We start from the raw sequence: 15,088 nt of genomic DNA on the forward strand, positions 1-15,088 counted from the left end.
ATATAGGACCAACAGCAGAAGACCAACATTGATCTGTGTGACATGCCGCCAGTCACAGGGCATCCAATCTGAAAAGCTGCTCTACACTACCCCCCTTTGCCTGCTACCACCAAGCACATTTTGGATTTAATTGGCTAATTTACCCTGAATCCCAAGTGTTCTAACCTTCCAGCCATGTTGGAGCTTATCAAAGGCCTTTGCAAAGTCCATACTGTCCTGCCCTCATCGATCCTGTTGGACATCGCTTAAAAAACATTCAATCAAAAATCTGTGACATTTATCTGCAATACCAACGTAGAAGTGACGGATTTCCGAATATTTATCCCGCTCTGATATGGCAGAAGGAAATCCTGCTTTCTGGAAGACTTTTGAACATTCAGTCAGTTTCTTGAGACGTCATTTATCAGTGCCAAGCCATGTTGACGATCCTTAATAGGTCCTTGCCGTTCCAAATGTGGATAAATCCTGTCCTAGAATCCCATCTAATAATTTTCCCACCACCAATGTAAGGCTGACTGACCTGTACTTTGCCGATTTCTCCCTGCTACCCTTCTCAACTAAAGGCTCAAAATTAGCTATCCCACTATAAAATCCTACCACAATGTATTTGTTCAAAAAGATGAACAAATGTAGCCAAGCTGTGTGAAGAAAAATGATTGCATCCCCTTGGTGATGGGAGGAATGTAGGAATATAATTCCAGATTTACAAACAAATGTGAATGGAATTGGTGTGTCTGTGTAAACCAGGACAAGGTTACAAAGGGACATCTTTCTAGGTTAAGTCAAACTTAATTGAAATGCAACCGAGGGAGGTTCCATGCTTAATGTTGTAGACTTGTGGAAATCTGCCCACCTAGTTAGATGAATCTGATCGAGGTTGGCATGGCTACCTAGTCAATTGAATGCAGACAGGACTGGCACAGCTATTCATTCCATTGAATGAAGTACTAAATTGGCATGGCTACATAGTAAATTGAATAGGGACTGGGCTGCCGTGCCTGCCACCTGGTATAAATGAATAGGGAGTGAGTGAAGCTGCCTGTCATCTACTACAGAAAGTGTGTCTTCCACAACAGTGCGGTATTCAATTGTGGCATTGAAACGATAACTTCCTGGGCACACACAGCGGCGTGATTGGCACTTAGTTAAGGAGGAAATTAACTTTTGTGAAGGGCTCCTACATATTTTCAATGCCGTTTGATTCGAATGATTTTTGTTACAATCTCAATTTGGTGAAAGGTACATTGTGGCATTGTGTCGCGGCGGTCTCATTACTCAACAGCTAATCCTTATCAGGCAAAGTTCACACGAGAGCAGAGTTTGCAATCCTGTCTCTGACCGAAACTATCTCAAACTTTCCAGATTAGTCCAATCAAAAAACAATTCAACCCTTGGGAATATGTTCTGATCCGAAGATCGGGAAGTTTATAACCAAACTAGCAGACCACTTCCTCTGACAGACAGGAGAAACAAATTTAAAAAATGCTAACATTTGCAAATAGTAGTAATTTTCTCAGCGAAAGCCTCTGCGAATCGTGATTTACTGCAGGAGGGCTCAAAATATGCAAACGCAGTTGTTTTCCCCCAGTCCTGTTGTTGATTTCATTAAGGAAGCAAAGATGGAATGTATTACTGGGGCGAGTGTGCAGCCTTCTCTACGCTGATCCCAAACCAATTTAAACCTTGCGGGGATAGGACTCGCACCACTTGGATACTTCTTGCTGAGAGACGCTCGTTTCCTGGATGTTGTTTTGCTCTGGTGGGGAGGCAAAGGGGATAGATAGACACCGCCTGACACTGGAGGAAGCGCTGCTATGGTTTCTGAACTGCAGATGTGAATACAGCAGTGCACAAATCCGGCACCGTGCAAGAGAGGCAGAGAGAACGGAGAACGGGGGTGACAACTGCCCAGCCAGACGGTTCACCCACCCCCGCCCCCCAGAGGAAGGGAAACGACTCGCCCCCCAAATCTGTGACATTTATCTGCAATAGCAGCGGCGGATTTCCGAACATCTGTCCCGCTTTGATATGGCAGAAGGAAATCCTGCTTTCTGGAAGACTTTTGAAAGTTAATCCCGGGTCTTTATAGATCATATACATACATAGAAGGGACTCCTTCCGAAGCAACCTTTATCCGCTGTGTTTTTTTTTAAAGAAAGGACTCCCACCCTCGCTCTCATCTCCAGTGCACGCTGGTATCTGGGAGGCGAGCGTCTCCGTGTGAGTGAGTGAGTGAGTCGGGCTACCGCGGGGAGTGTGTTGCCTCTCTTGTCACAGCGAGCAGCGGGCAACGACAGCGGTCCCTCTCTGTACTGACTGATGCTGAAACATGGAAAGTGTCAACTCCTCGCTTTGTGCAGCGCTGCTGCTGTTGCTTGTCCAGCTGGTTACTCATTGCCCCGGGGCTGCCGAGAGACAGAAGGTAAGCAAGTGCACAGGCAAGTTTCTCCTCTCCTTCTGTCCTGCCCGCCTTCCCATCCTGTGGCTTGTCCGCTGTGAACCCCATTAATGCCTGAAAGAGGGGACTGGCAACTTGTGCCCTTGCATATCCCCACCCCCACCCAGTATCTGTTTATTCTGTCCCGCGGCGATGGGGATAGTTTAGGTTACTGGATGTTTCACAATTGATGGGTTCCACCCTGGTTAACCAGCAGGGGAGGGGTGGGGTGGGGAGACACGGTGGTGACTGGACCCTCTCATTGATCACAGTTTGTCCCGGCAGTGCCCACAAACCAGGAGGTCTCTCTTGTTGGAGAACTTCTGAAGGAGGGTCTCAACCCGGAACGTCACCTATTCCTTCTCTCCAGAGATGCTCCCTGTCCCGCTGAGTTACTCCAGCCTTTTGTGTCTATCTTCGGCTTCAATTGTTGGGCGGTATTGACCCTGGCTACAACACGGTCACCCAATGCACGGAGACCTCACACTTTCCATGTTGCTTTTTGTTTTCTTTGACCTCCTGCTGTACATTTTAAACAATTAAGCGAATCCGATGCCTTGAGCTTGGGGCTGCTGGCTCTTTGCCAAGTCACAATAAGACGCAAGATGGGGGAGGAGTGAGATGGTGCAATGGATTTGGAGGGGAAAAACAAGTTAACGGGATTAGACAATAGGTGCAGGAGGAGGCCATTCGGCCCTTCGAGCCAGCACCGCCATTCAATGTGATCATGGCTGATAATCCCCAATCAGTACCCCGTTCCTGCCTTCTCCCCATATCCACTGACTCCGCTATGAAGTACTGAAGTAACTGGAATGGAGTAACTTGCTGTCTCTGAATCTGTGGGGTGTTAAGCTCCGGTTTAATATCTAATGCCCGTTATCTAGTAGCAGTTAGCACAATGTCCAAACCAGCAGTTTCAGGTATTTATTCAGAAATATCATGTAGTTATGAAACCCCTGATTATCTGCTCTCCAATTTAGAAATGGTGATTAACTTGAATGAGCAAGTCGCCCCCCCCCCCCCTCCCCCCTCCCCCCCCCCGCACCCCCCCCCGAAGTGGTTGGGTTCTGACCCTTGCTATTAATGTCTAGCAATATTTCCCCTCCTTGCCTCTCTCCCCCACCAATGCCTGTCCCTCTATTTATGTCCCATTCTCTCCTGAAGTGCTTTGAATATCTATAATGACAAGCAGCACTTTTTCTTTTACTACAATTGATTTTTTTACAAATTTCAGAAAAATTGAAGATTAAAATATAAATATCAATATTTTCTTTATGGTCACGTGTACCCGGTACAGTGAAATACATGTTTTGCATAAAGCTCAGCAAGACTATCCCTGAACATGAACACAATCACCCCAGTCAGTACAGTGTGGACAGAACAGCCCACTGAGTCCATGTGCAAGAGGTGCCATTTTGCCACCAATTTCCAGTCCCAGCTGCAGCTGGCCACAAAGGCCCAATGCATCCATCACCTTCATTCCCTCATAAGGAATAGGATTAGAATTAGACCATTCGGCCCATCAAAACTACTCCGCCATTCAATCATGGCTGATCTATCTCTCCTAACCCCATTCTCCTGCCTTCTCCCCCTCATCTCTCTCCATGTCTGGCCCATTTCAGCCCTTGTTCCCCCAGGGTTGCCTCCCGCAGCCGACCTTGAGGACACGGATGGTAAGACCACCTCCCCGGTTCCTCTCACTGGGCCATTTTCCAGCGTCTGCCGCAGTCGCCGTCTCTTTCCACCTTCTCTCCGATGCCTGATCCACGGGGTGAGCTCAGCGGCCTTCCCTCACCGAACGAGCCGGGCCTGTGGTTGGGACACTGGGACCGTGCCCCAGGCTGCTGCAAGGCCTCCAGTGGCCCTCCCCACTGCGATATCCATTGCGATATCAGTGACATTCTGACGCCCCCTGTTAGTGAGACTCTCCTTCAGCGAGCTGGTCAATATTTGATGGTCTGAAGAAGGGTCTCGACCCGAAATGTCACCCGTTCCTTCTCTCCAGAGATGGTGCCTGTCCCGCTGGGTCACTCCAGCATTTTGTATCTATCTTTGATATTTGATGATTGCAGTTCTCTTGGCTGAGTGAAATATTGTTGTATGTCTTGTTCAATTTGATCACCCAATTCGCATCTTTGGGAATGTCAGCATTTCACATTCCTCAGTGGGGGGAAGGAGATATTTCCTATCTGTCAGACATCAAAGTAAAGTTAGGGAAGGAAATGATTAAATATTTTCCCATTGCTGTGACTGCAATCAAAGATGGGGTTTAAAATTTACACCCAAATCTTGATTGGGCCCTTATTGCCCTGGATTCATCCAAATTGCAGAGCTATTTATGTTTAAAAAAATTCTGCTGGTAAAACTATGACATCAGGTCACAACATCACAGGTGTAACCCAATTCAGATGAAATGATTTCAGTTATATTTGTCTGATCACAACCAATGGAGCAAGTTATTCACTCAACATACTTTTGGTACAGGATCGTAGGTGTATGCGTGATAGGTAACTGGGATTAACAATGTCTGTAGATCCGAACAGTAGCCGCTCATTTGCTCATTGACACCTCTTTCAATGGAGATGGAGATTGGGCTGTAGGGGGAAAAAAAGGAGCTGCAGATGCTGGTTTATAAAAACAGACACAAAGTGTTGGAGTAACTCAGCAGGTCAGGCAGCATCCTTGGAGAACATGTATTGGTGATGTTTTGGGTTGGGACCTTTCTGTGGACTTATTGTTTGGGGAGTGGGGGGGGAGGGGTAGAAAGCTAAATGAGATGAGGGGCAGGACAAACTGTGGCAGGTAATAGGTGGGCACAGGTGAGGAGAGGAGGGAGAGAATAGGTGGATGGTTGAACAGAGAGGGGGGAGGGTGTGGGATTTACCTCCTAACTGCCTAATGTAAAGCTTTCAATTTCCCATTTCTCTCCCATTCAAACATTATGCTGCTGCAAGTAAGAATTTCATTGTTCCATTTCCATTACACGTGATAATTAAATGCTTTTAACTCTTGACCTGTTTGTAAACCACTTAGAAACGGCAACATTGCAACGAGCAGCTAGAGTTGCTGTTGGCCACAGCTTGTACCTCCTGTGCGATAAGCCAAAATCTCTTCTGCCCTCGTGGCTTCCAGAAGGTTGGACAAGGCATCGGGATTCAAGACTGCAGGTAATTTCCATCGATATCAACTCCTGAGGTCTTATTAAGCCTCCATAATTTGATCTACCATTTTGTCTAAATCTAAAAGTATATTTGAGTAAAATATATCACATGGTTATAGCAGAATGATGAAATTGGTATGGGGAATATTGCTGCTGTATATTGTAGAGGAAGAAACTGCAGATGCTGGTTTAAACTTTAAGATAGACACAAAACGCTGGAGTAACTCAGCGGGTCAGACAGCATCTCTGGAGAAAAGGAATAGGTGACCTTTCCGGTCAAGGTTCTTTATCAGACTGGAACAGACTGAAGTGTTTCAAGCCAGAAAGTCACCTAATCCTTTTTGCCAGAGATGCGGCCTGACCCACTGAGTTACTCTAGCATTTGTGTCTGTCTTTGCTGTATTTTGTAGCTTGGTTTGCCAAGGCTGTGGTGGTGATGCAGAACCAAATTTGTGGGGTGCATGAGTTTGCTATTAGGATGCACAAGGTTTGAAACGGGCAATTTTGGGACCAAGAAGAAATGGCATTGCAAAAATGGGGTAATGATTGTGGATGATCAGCCATGATGACATTGAATGGTGGTACTGGCTCAAAGGGCCGAATGGCCTACTACTGCATCTATTGTCTATGTATCTAAGTAAATGTTTGAAGATCGTTATCATGGAAATCAAGAATGAGGGAGGTTATTTCAGAATCTTGTATTTAAGTGCACAGGACTTCACTTCCAGCTATTGTCCTGCCACAGAAAATTGTGTCACAGTAACCTTGGGAATTAGTTTCTTTGTTCCATAATGGAGATGTTTACATTTTTAAAAGAATGATGGGACATTATAGAAGATAGACACAAAATGCTGGAGTAACTCAGCGAGACAGTCAGCATCTCTGGAGAGAAGGATTAGGTGACGTTTCGGATCGAGACCCTTCTTCAGAGATTATATTTGGTTAGCTCAGCTGATTTCTCATTTTAGCAAGTTTTGGGGGGTGTTTCTCTGCCGATAGTTTATTATTCCCAGCTGCTGCTTCCGGTTACATCTCACCATGGGTGACAAGTGTATTCGTGGGCAGCAGTGAGGGTGTGTTTTGTACGTGGGAGAGTTCATGACGTGCTGGCAAATGTGGAATGATGGAGATGTTTGCCCAGCTCTTTGTCTTTGTATGTGATGGATGTGGTCTCCAAAGTAGGCTTTGGGGAGAGAATCCAAATGCTCTACAAAGACATCTGTAGTGAAGTCCAGATCAGTGGGTGCGAAAAGGACATCTTCCCCATCAGGTCTGGAGTCAGGCAAGGTTGCTCACTCTCTCCTCTCTTGTTTGGGTGCTGTATCCAGGGCGGAAATCCCAGGGGGGGACACGTCCCCGCTTTGTTTTGAGTGGTGGGGGACGATCGTGGGGGATGATTTTTGTAATCCGTACTTTAAAAGGTGAAATCTCCGCTTTCCGCAAGACAGTGGGGGTGGGACTGCTGATCGAGGGCGCCGATTGGACGAGAGAGACGTCGGTCAGCAGGCAATGGGGGCGGGACATGGTGATTCAGCGCGATCATAATTGGAGGAGGGAGGAGTGGGGGGGGGGGGGGGTGGCACTGGGGATAGAGCGCGGTGATTGGAAGAGGGAGACGTGCCAAAACACTCTCGGCACAGACCTGCGCCTCACCCGCAGCCAGGATCGATCCCGGCTCTCCGGCGCTGTCCCGTCCCCACCGGGAGTCAGACTGGAGCGGTGCCTCCAGGCCCACAGCCAGCGCAGAGAAACAGCGCAAAACCCAGCTCAACTCTGCCTGTCCCGCCAGGTTAACCTACAGCCCTGCCTGGACTTGCGGGAAATATGGCCCAGGTTTACAGCCAGCGTGGAGAAGCAGCGCTGGTGTCCCGTCAGTCCAGGCAGGGCTGTAGGTTAACCCGGCGAGCCAGGCAGAGTTGAGCTGCATTTAGCACTGGATTGAGTCTCCGAAGCCTCGCGAGTGTGAGTGTGCGCATGCGCGCGTGGCTGCCAAGAAATTGTGTCCCCCCTGTCCCCCGGTCCCCTCCATATATTTATATTGATTTCCATGCCTGGCTGTATCAAACCCTTTGCTAAATCCATCAGGAAGGGAAAGAGCATATGAGGGGTGATATTGCTGGGTGGTGGGGCACTTGGAACAAAACCTCCCTGTACATGGACGATGTTGCCGCCGTCTGCTCCGATCCACGGTGGGTCTGCAGATTGAACCAGAGTGAACTACAGTGCCGCCCGCGCTCATCCATTACTCAGCTGGCCCTTGATCCACTTCACCAACCAGTCCGACCACCTGCAGAGGGGTTGAAACATGCAACAAGGATTGGATGGAACGGATAGCTATGGATTAACAAAGATTGGTCCGTGAAAGACAAAACATGATTACAATCGAGCCATCCATGGAGTATGACTCTATTGAATGTATAGGCCCAAAAAATATTTGTACAGTTTTTGTAGTTTTTGTATTTTATATATATCTATTTTATTTTTGAAATACAAAAAAAAAGGATTCCCAGCTCTTTGCAGAACGTGGGTTTGCTAAGAGGGTCTGGTGAAAGATGCAAGGAGGACTTGCAGATTGATGGGTTGTCCCCAGAGACACACTTGGAGATGAACATCGAGACCAGCAGTTCTGTGAAAGACTCTCTTTGGTCTAAATGAAGCTTGTCGATTTTCTAGCACAGTGAAATGTCCGTAAAGGAATGCTGTAGACATGCCCATCCAAACTGCAGCAGTACATGATGGCAGCTCGGTACAGCCAACGGCAAGGCTCTGTGGTAGAGGACCACTCTCTAGGGTCCTAGTGCTACTGGGCATTGAGAGGCTGAATCTGGGGGAAACCCCCCAAACTGCCCCCCCCCCCCCCCCAAACTGGCTACTTTCTTGATTAGTACAAGTGTCAGAGGTTATGGGGAGAAGGCAGGAGAATGGAGTTAGGAGGGAGAGATAGATCAGCCATGATTGAATGGCGGAGAAGACTTGATGGGCCGAATGGCCTAATTCTATACCTATCCGTTATGACCTTAAACAAGACAAGGGATATCATCCCTGGGGACACATTACTTGCAGTGGTGCTAACGAAGGATTAATTGGAAGATACAGCTCGGAAACAGGCCTTTTGGCCCACCATGCTGACCATCAATCACACGATTACACTGGTTCTCCTTTCCCACTTTCACATACACTGCCTACACACCAGGGACAAATTAGAGAAGGCAATTAGCCTACAAAGCTGCAAGTCCGGGATGTGGGAGGAAGCCAGAGCACCTGGAAGAAACCCACGTGGTCACAGGGAGAACGTGCACGCTCCACACAGATGGCCCTCATGGTCAGGATTGAACCCAGGTCTCTAGTGATGCGAGGTAGCAGTTCTACCAGCTGCACCATTGTGTACCCCCCCGTGTCAGGAAAAAGGGATATGTGAATATGATGGGGATTATACCCGCAATATTGAATGTGTGGGCACACTGAGCAAGAGTATTACACCGTATTTAAAAAAAATTATGAATTAATAAAGTTTATTTTTGAAAACAATGAGTGTATGGCACAGAAGAAACTATTCAGATTATCATACCCATCCTGGTTGAAAATAAGAGCTGGATTTGGCTCAGTCCCAGATTCCAGTATTCATTCTTGGGCCTGGTGGATTCTACACCTGTAAATGCTCAGCCAGCACTCTTATGTAGTCACGCAGCACAGAAACGGGCCCTTCAGCCCTACTAGTCCATGCTGTAAATGCCATCAGAGTTTCTCCCAAGTTCCCTTCTTCCCTCCACATCTCAACTACTATCCCTCCTTTCTTCTGCCAATTATGTCTGGAGTTACAGTATATTGAGTAGGAATTGCAGATGCTGATTTAAACCGAAGAAGTGGGAAGAAGGGACTTGACCCGAAACGCCACCTATTCCTTTTCTCCAGGGATGCTGTCTGACCTGCTGAGTTACTCCAGCTTTTTGCGTCTAACTGCAGTTATTGACGTCTCTAATTAAGAGAAATAAGTTGTTCCTGTTCATCTTGTCTAGGTTTGATTTTGTATACCTCAGTTGAGTCTCCCCTCAGTCAATTTTTGCTTCAATTAACGCAATAACTAAAAGTCTGTACTTTTCTGTGGTATCATAGCCCTTCTGTAAGTTAGCAAGGCCTCATGTTTGTGTTTACACTTTTTGCCTCCACTCTGGACATTGCAAGGGAGCAGTGATTCACAAGGAAGGGGATTGGATTCTGACATACAGGTAGCCTCTAGGTAGAGAGGATTCTTACTGTTACACTTAAATGAGTTAAATCCTAAGGATTACATTCTGGTGTTTCCATTCAATTGCAAGCTATTGCCCATTGTTCCGCACTCGTATCAAATGCTTGTATCCCAAGGACAGAATTTTACTTGTGGAAAGAAGACATCAGCTTGTTCCGGGTGCTAAACTTTTGCAAGTGTACATAATCTTCAAAGTGAGAAGCAAGTGCAGCAAGTACCATCGCCATCACCCGGAAGGAAAGTGTCTGCACCTGGCCCAGGTGTTATTTGATCACAGAACTGTTGATGAAATACTGGTGAAAGCCATCCAAACAACAGCCATCAATGTGAAAGCTCACAGGACCAGTGCGATGGCTACAGGCTCGAATAAAGCAGAGTTGTAGAATCACAGGGACACTGAGCACTGAAGCAGGCTCTTGGGCCCACTGAGTCCATGCTGACCACCCATTTATCTCAATTAATGCCACTATTTTAAATTTTTTCTACACTAACATTCGAGGAAGACCCAGGCTGCTGCCTGGAATTTCCTGGGTACATCTCCAAATGCGGGAATATTTCACGGTGTAACTTTGGCACAATCCAGTTGGGTGTCCAAAGCCGTTTTGGTGCTTTTGAAACTTATACCTCACAGACTGTACAGATTGCTGGCAAGATACAGTACTAGTGCTGGCAAGATACAGTACTAGTGCTGGCAAGATACAGTACTAGTGCTGGCAAGATACAGTACTGGTGGTGGCAAGATACAGTACTAGTGCTGGCAAGATACAGTAACACCTCAAATTTATGCTGGAGACAATGTGGGAAGATTGGTGATCACACACATATTTTTGGGGATTGTCCCAAATTGTACCAATCCTGGAGAGACATCCAGGTAGAGATTAAATTATTTCTGGGAGTGGATCTATCTTTGGAACCGGCTTGTTTCATATTAGGAGATACTCCAGCAGAGACAGATATTCAAAATCAGAAATATTTGCTTGGGGTGATGCTGTTGATTGCTAAAAAGATGATAACAGCGTTATGGAGAAAGGAAATGCCACCAAATGTTCAACAGTGGAGAGAAAGATTGAAAAATGTATACTTGATGGAAAGTATAACTGCTAAACTCCAGTTGAGGACTGATGCCTTTAATATTATATGGAAACCGGTACTATTACAAATGCCAAGATTGATTAAGGATATGAATGGATGAGCTTGCTCTGGTGCCTGTTAATAAGATGCTTTTATGATAGAATGTTAAGAGGATTTGATACAATGCTAATAGGTGATTTGTATTTTGTCATTTTGCGATTGTCTTTTGTGTGTTTCTCCGTTTTGTCTGTATGTGTATTTTGTTATGTCAATAAATGTTGAGTTAAAAAAAAAGACTACGGATTGTCGATCATGCCATATTATATTTGATCTGAAAGAAACGTTTGTATCAGTTATCCCCTTACATCAGCAAATATCGTTCCCATTTGCAGCTAGCCAAGACGTAGGTAGTAGGCATTTACAATGAGATTGTCGAGTCATTTATTTGGACCAGTGCACTGAAGGCGACGGTAATCAAGGAGAAATAACTTCACGAGGAGGAGTTTATATGATCATCAGCAGCTGTTCAATTCCTTATGCAACTGCTCAGAAGCAGCCTATGCCAGTATGCAACAATAGATTTAGCTCAGAAATAACATAGCCTACTTAGTCCACGACAACCATTGAACACCCCTTCACACTAGTTCTATACTATCCCACTTTCTCATTCAGTCCCTACACACTAGTAGCAATTTTACAGAGGCCATTTATCCTACAAATCCGCACGTCTTTGGGATGTGGGAGAAAACTGGAGAACCCGGAGGAAACCCATGGAGGAACATGCAAACTCCACACAGACAGCACCCGGGGCTCAGGATTGAACCTGGGTTGCTGGCACTGTGAGACAGCAGCTCCATCTGCTGTGCCACTGTGCAGAACTGCACAATACTTGGACAACTTTCAGGCACGAGGTGGTAAACACTGGTCCCATTCACATCACTGAAGAGGGGAATGGATTGCCAGTGGCGTTCATTACATTGTCACTCAATGGCATCGCATCACTTGATTATCCCCAGCAACATCCCAGAGGTCATTGTTAACCCAAAACCTAACTGGACCATCCAGATTAATGCTGCTTCTCTAACTCGCTCAGCTGCTTGGAATTTGCAATGAATAACTCTTCTCCTAACCACCCATGACATTTTCACCTTGTACAACCTACAAGTTAGGAATGTGGTAGCATGTTCTTTTTCTGGATGAGTGTAGGGCAAGAGGCTTGATTTCACCCAAGATTTCACCCATTGTGTGATTCTCACCCCAAACCCTCGCCCCTGGACATAGACTTTAACAATCCATTATCCCTCCCTCATCTAATTCCAGTTATCACCTTCCTTACTTACTTTCCAGTATCTATTACTCCTCATCTTCCAAACTCTCACTCACTCTCACCTCCACACCTGTCATCCAATTCCAGCCCTTCCCCACCTGCCTATGTCTGCCCCACACATCCAACTCCTCACCTATCGCTGCAAGTCCTTGCTTTACCCATCTCTCTCGCTCTCTTGCCTGGCTATACTCTTGGTCCCGATGAAGGGTCATTGAATTTCCCACTGCCTCCACGATGCTGCCTGACCTGCTGAGTACCTCCATCAGTAAATTGCCCCTGATGCAGTGCGCATCATACACAGAAAGCACTGCAGCGACTTAAAGCAGTGCTGGCTCGAAGGGCCAAATGACCTACTCCTGCACCTATTGTCTATTGTCTAAATGCCACTGGGTTAAAATCCAAATTCCTTACTCAATATAGTTATGGGAGTAACTTCACCACTGGCAGGTTTAACAAGATGGCATGTAAACTTGTGTAAAGGATAATAGGACATGGGCATTAAGTGCCGGTGACACCCCCATCCTACATATTAATAACAAATAGTGACATATAATGTGTCCAGTTGTACCTGAACTAAACTTTCCTGAACACACTTGCACTTCTGCCAATGGAATGAGCTTATTTGCAAATATGTTTAGTTTAGAGATAATCCAAGAGATTAAAATGGACTGAAAACACATCCAGAATCTTGCATATGTTAACAATTTGGGCATTAGGCAGTCGAGATTGAGAGGTATATGTTAAAATTGAGAATAAAACATCTTTTGTATTTTATGGTTTTGTATTATGTTTACTTTAATTAGTGTTTAATTATGTTTACTTTAATTAATTCTTGCCAAATTTTGTTAATTCTTTCAATATCTTGGTATTAAGTATTCCTTTATAATTCATATAAGAGTTATTGTACAATTGCTGGTTAGTAAAACTGGTTACAATATACTCATGAGGTTGTGCTGTAAAGTATCTTGCCAAGTTAAATCTGGCATAGTCTTTTCTTCCTTAATACGTTACTAATACTCTGAGGTTTGTCAAAGGCAAGGCTGCCATTTACAACCGACTGAATCACATTCTAAGAATCTTTGATCACTAAGTTTTGATGCAAATTGAAGATTTCCTTTGGCTGGAATTTTGAGTAGAATTGTGGATATGTTTACCAAAATGCTGATTGTAAGAGACTGCATGCTTTCCTGACCTTGCAAAAGTCTTAAGCAGCTTGTGTCAAGAGTCTGGTGTGTTGACAACTTGTTTACATGGCTGCAACTTTAATGGCTCGAGATGCACTCCTTGTGTTATGAAGTCCACTCAGTTAGCCTCCCTGCAACTGTAGTCAACATCCACTCCTCCTGGTGCAATGTGTTGACTATGCAAAAGTAGTATGCAATCCAATTAATGCCAATCCAACTAATTCCATCTGCTCGCACATGATCTGAATCCCTTTATTCCCTCCATCTTCATGTATCTGCTTAAATGCCTCTAAAATATTGTTGCATCTGAATATACCATTTCTCTCAACAGCTTTCCAGGCACTCACCATTCTCTTATGTATATGGGTGGAATAAATCCGTCTGCACCTTATTTAAACTTCCCCTCTCTGATATTCCCACCTTGGGGAAAAAGACTCTTGGCTATTGATCACAACCATGTCTTTCATAACTGTACGTACTTCTATCAGGTTGCTCCTCAGCCTGTGATAGTCAGAGAAAACAACCCAAATTTGTCCAACTGCTCCTTGTAACTATTAGTCTCCAACCCAGCGATATCGTGGTGAACCTTTTCTGCCCCCTCTCCTCTCTGTAGCGTGCAACCAGAACTGCACTCATTACTCCAAACGTGACTTGACTAAAGATTTCTGCAGCTGCAACGTGACTCCAAAACACTTGTACTCAACTGATCAATGAATGCAGGTGTGCCTTAACCACGAAGATAGACTCAAAATGCTGGAGTAACTCAATGGGTCAGGTAGCATCGCTGGAGAGAAGAAATAAGTGACGTTTCGGGTTGAGACACTTCCTCGGACTTGGAGCCAGGGGAGGGGGATATTCCCCTTTACCACCCTATCGAAGTGTTGCTACTTACAGAGAACTGTGGACTTACACTTCAAGATTCCCCTGTACATCAAGGGTCCTGCAATTACTGTATCCATTACTGTATCCAACATCCCCATGTCAGTCTGAAGACCTGAAATATCATCTGTTCATCTTCTCCACAGAGGTTGCCCGTACGCACGGAGTTCCTCCAGCACTTTGTGATTTAACCACCATGTGGAATGCTCTAATTCAAGGAACCACTATCATTTACAAGTAGACTAGAACGGGCAGCAAATGCCATGCTTGTCATCACAACCTGTATGGAAACATTAGAGAGTGGACACTCAGTCCTGTAGGGTCAAATAAATCTGTTCAATCAAGTTTATTCTCAACAGTTGAGAGTTTTGATACATCATCAGGAGATGTTTGACGGTAAGATTGATATGATGGAGATATCCAGAACGTTTCCCATTTATTCCGGTAGGAGCTGGTGTAAAGAATAACCAAAGAAATGTTCATAATTAGAAATACTCTGAATAGTATCTTATAACCATATAACATATAACAATTACAGCACGGAAACAGGCCATCTCGGCCCTACAAATCTGTGCCGAACAACTTTTTTTTTTCCCTTAGTCCCACCTGCCTGCACTCATACCATAACCCTCCATTCCCTTCTCATTCATATGCCTATCCAATTTATTTTTAAATGATAGCAATGAACCTGCCTCCACCACTTCCACTGGAAGCTCATTCCACACCGCTACCACTCTCTGAGTAAAGAAGTTCCCCCTCATATTACCCCTAAACTTCTGTCCCT

General features: G+C 45.3%; 1 protein-coding gene across 1 annotated transcript in view; it reads left to right on the forward strand.

Moving 5' to 3' along the window:
• Window positions 1-260: 260 nt before the first annotated feature.
• stab1 (stabilin 1) overlaps window positions 261-15,088 on the forward strand; it is a 259,880-nt gene continuing 245,052 nt past the window's right edge. Inside the window, exons 1-2 of the mRNA XM_055647479.1 lie at window positions 261-2,422; window positions 5,471-5,604. Coding sequence (XP_055503454.1) covers window positions 2,330-2,422; window positions 5,471-5,604 — 227 coding nt within the window. The 5' untranslated portion in view covers window positions 261-2,329. The remainder of the gene's footprint in view (window positions 2,423-5,470; window positions 5,605-15,088) is intronic.

Source organism: Leucoraja erinacea, chromosome 16, assembly GCF_028641065.1.
Source record: "Leucoraja erinacea ecotype New England chromosome 16, Leri_hhj_1, whole genome shotgun sequence".
Classification (NCBI taxonomy): Eukaryota; Metazoa; Chordata; class Chondrichthyes; order Rajiformes; family Rajidae; genus Leucoraja; species Leucoraja erinaceus.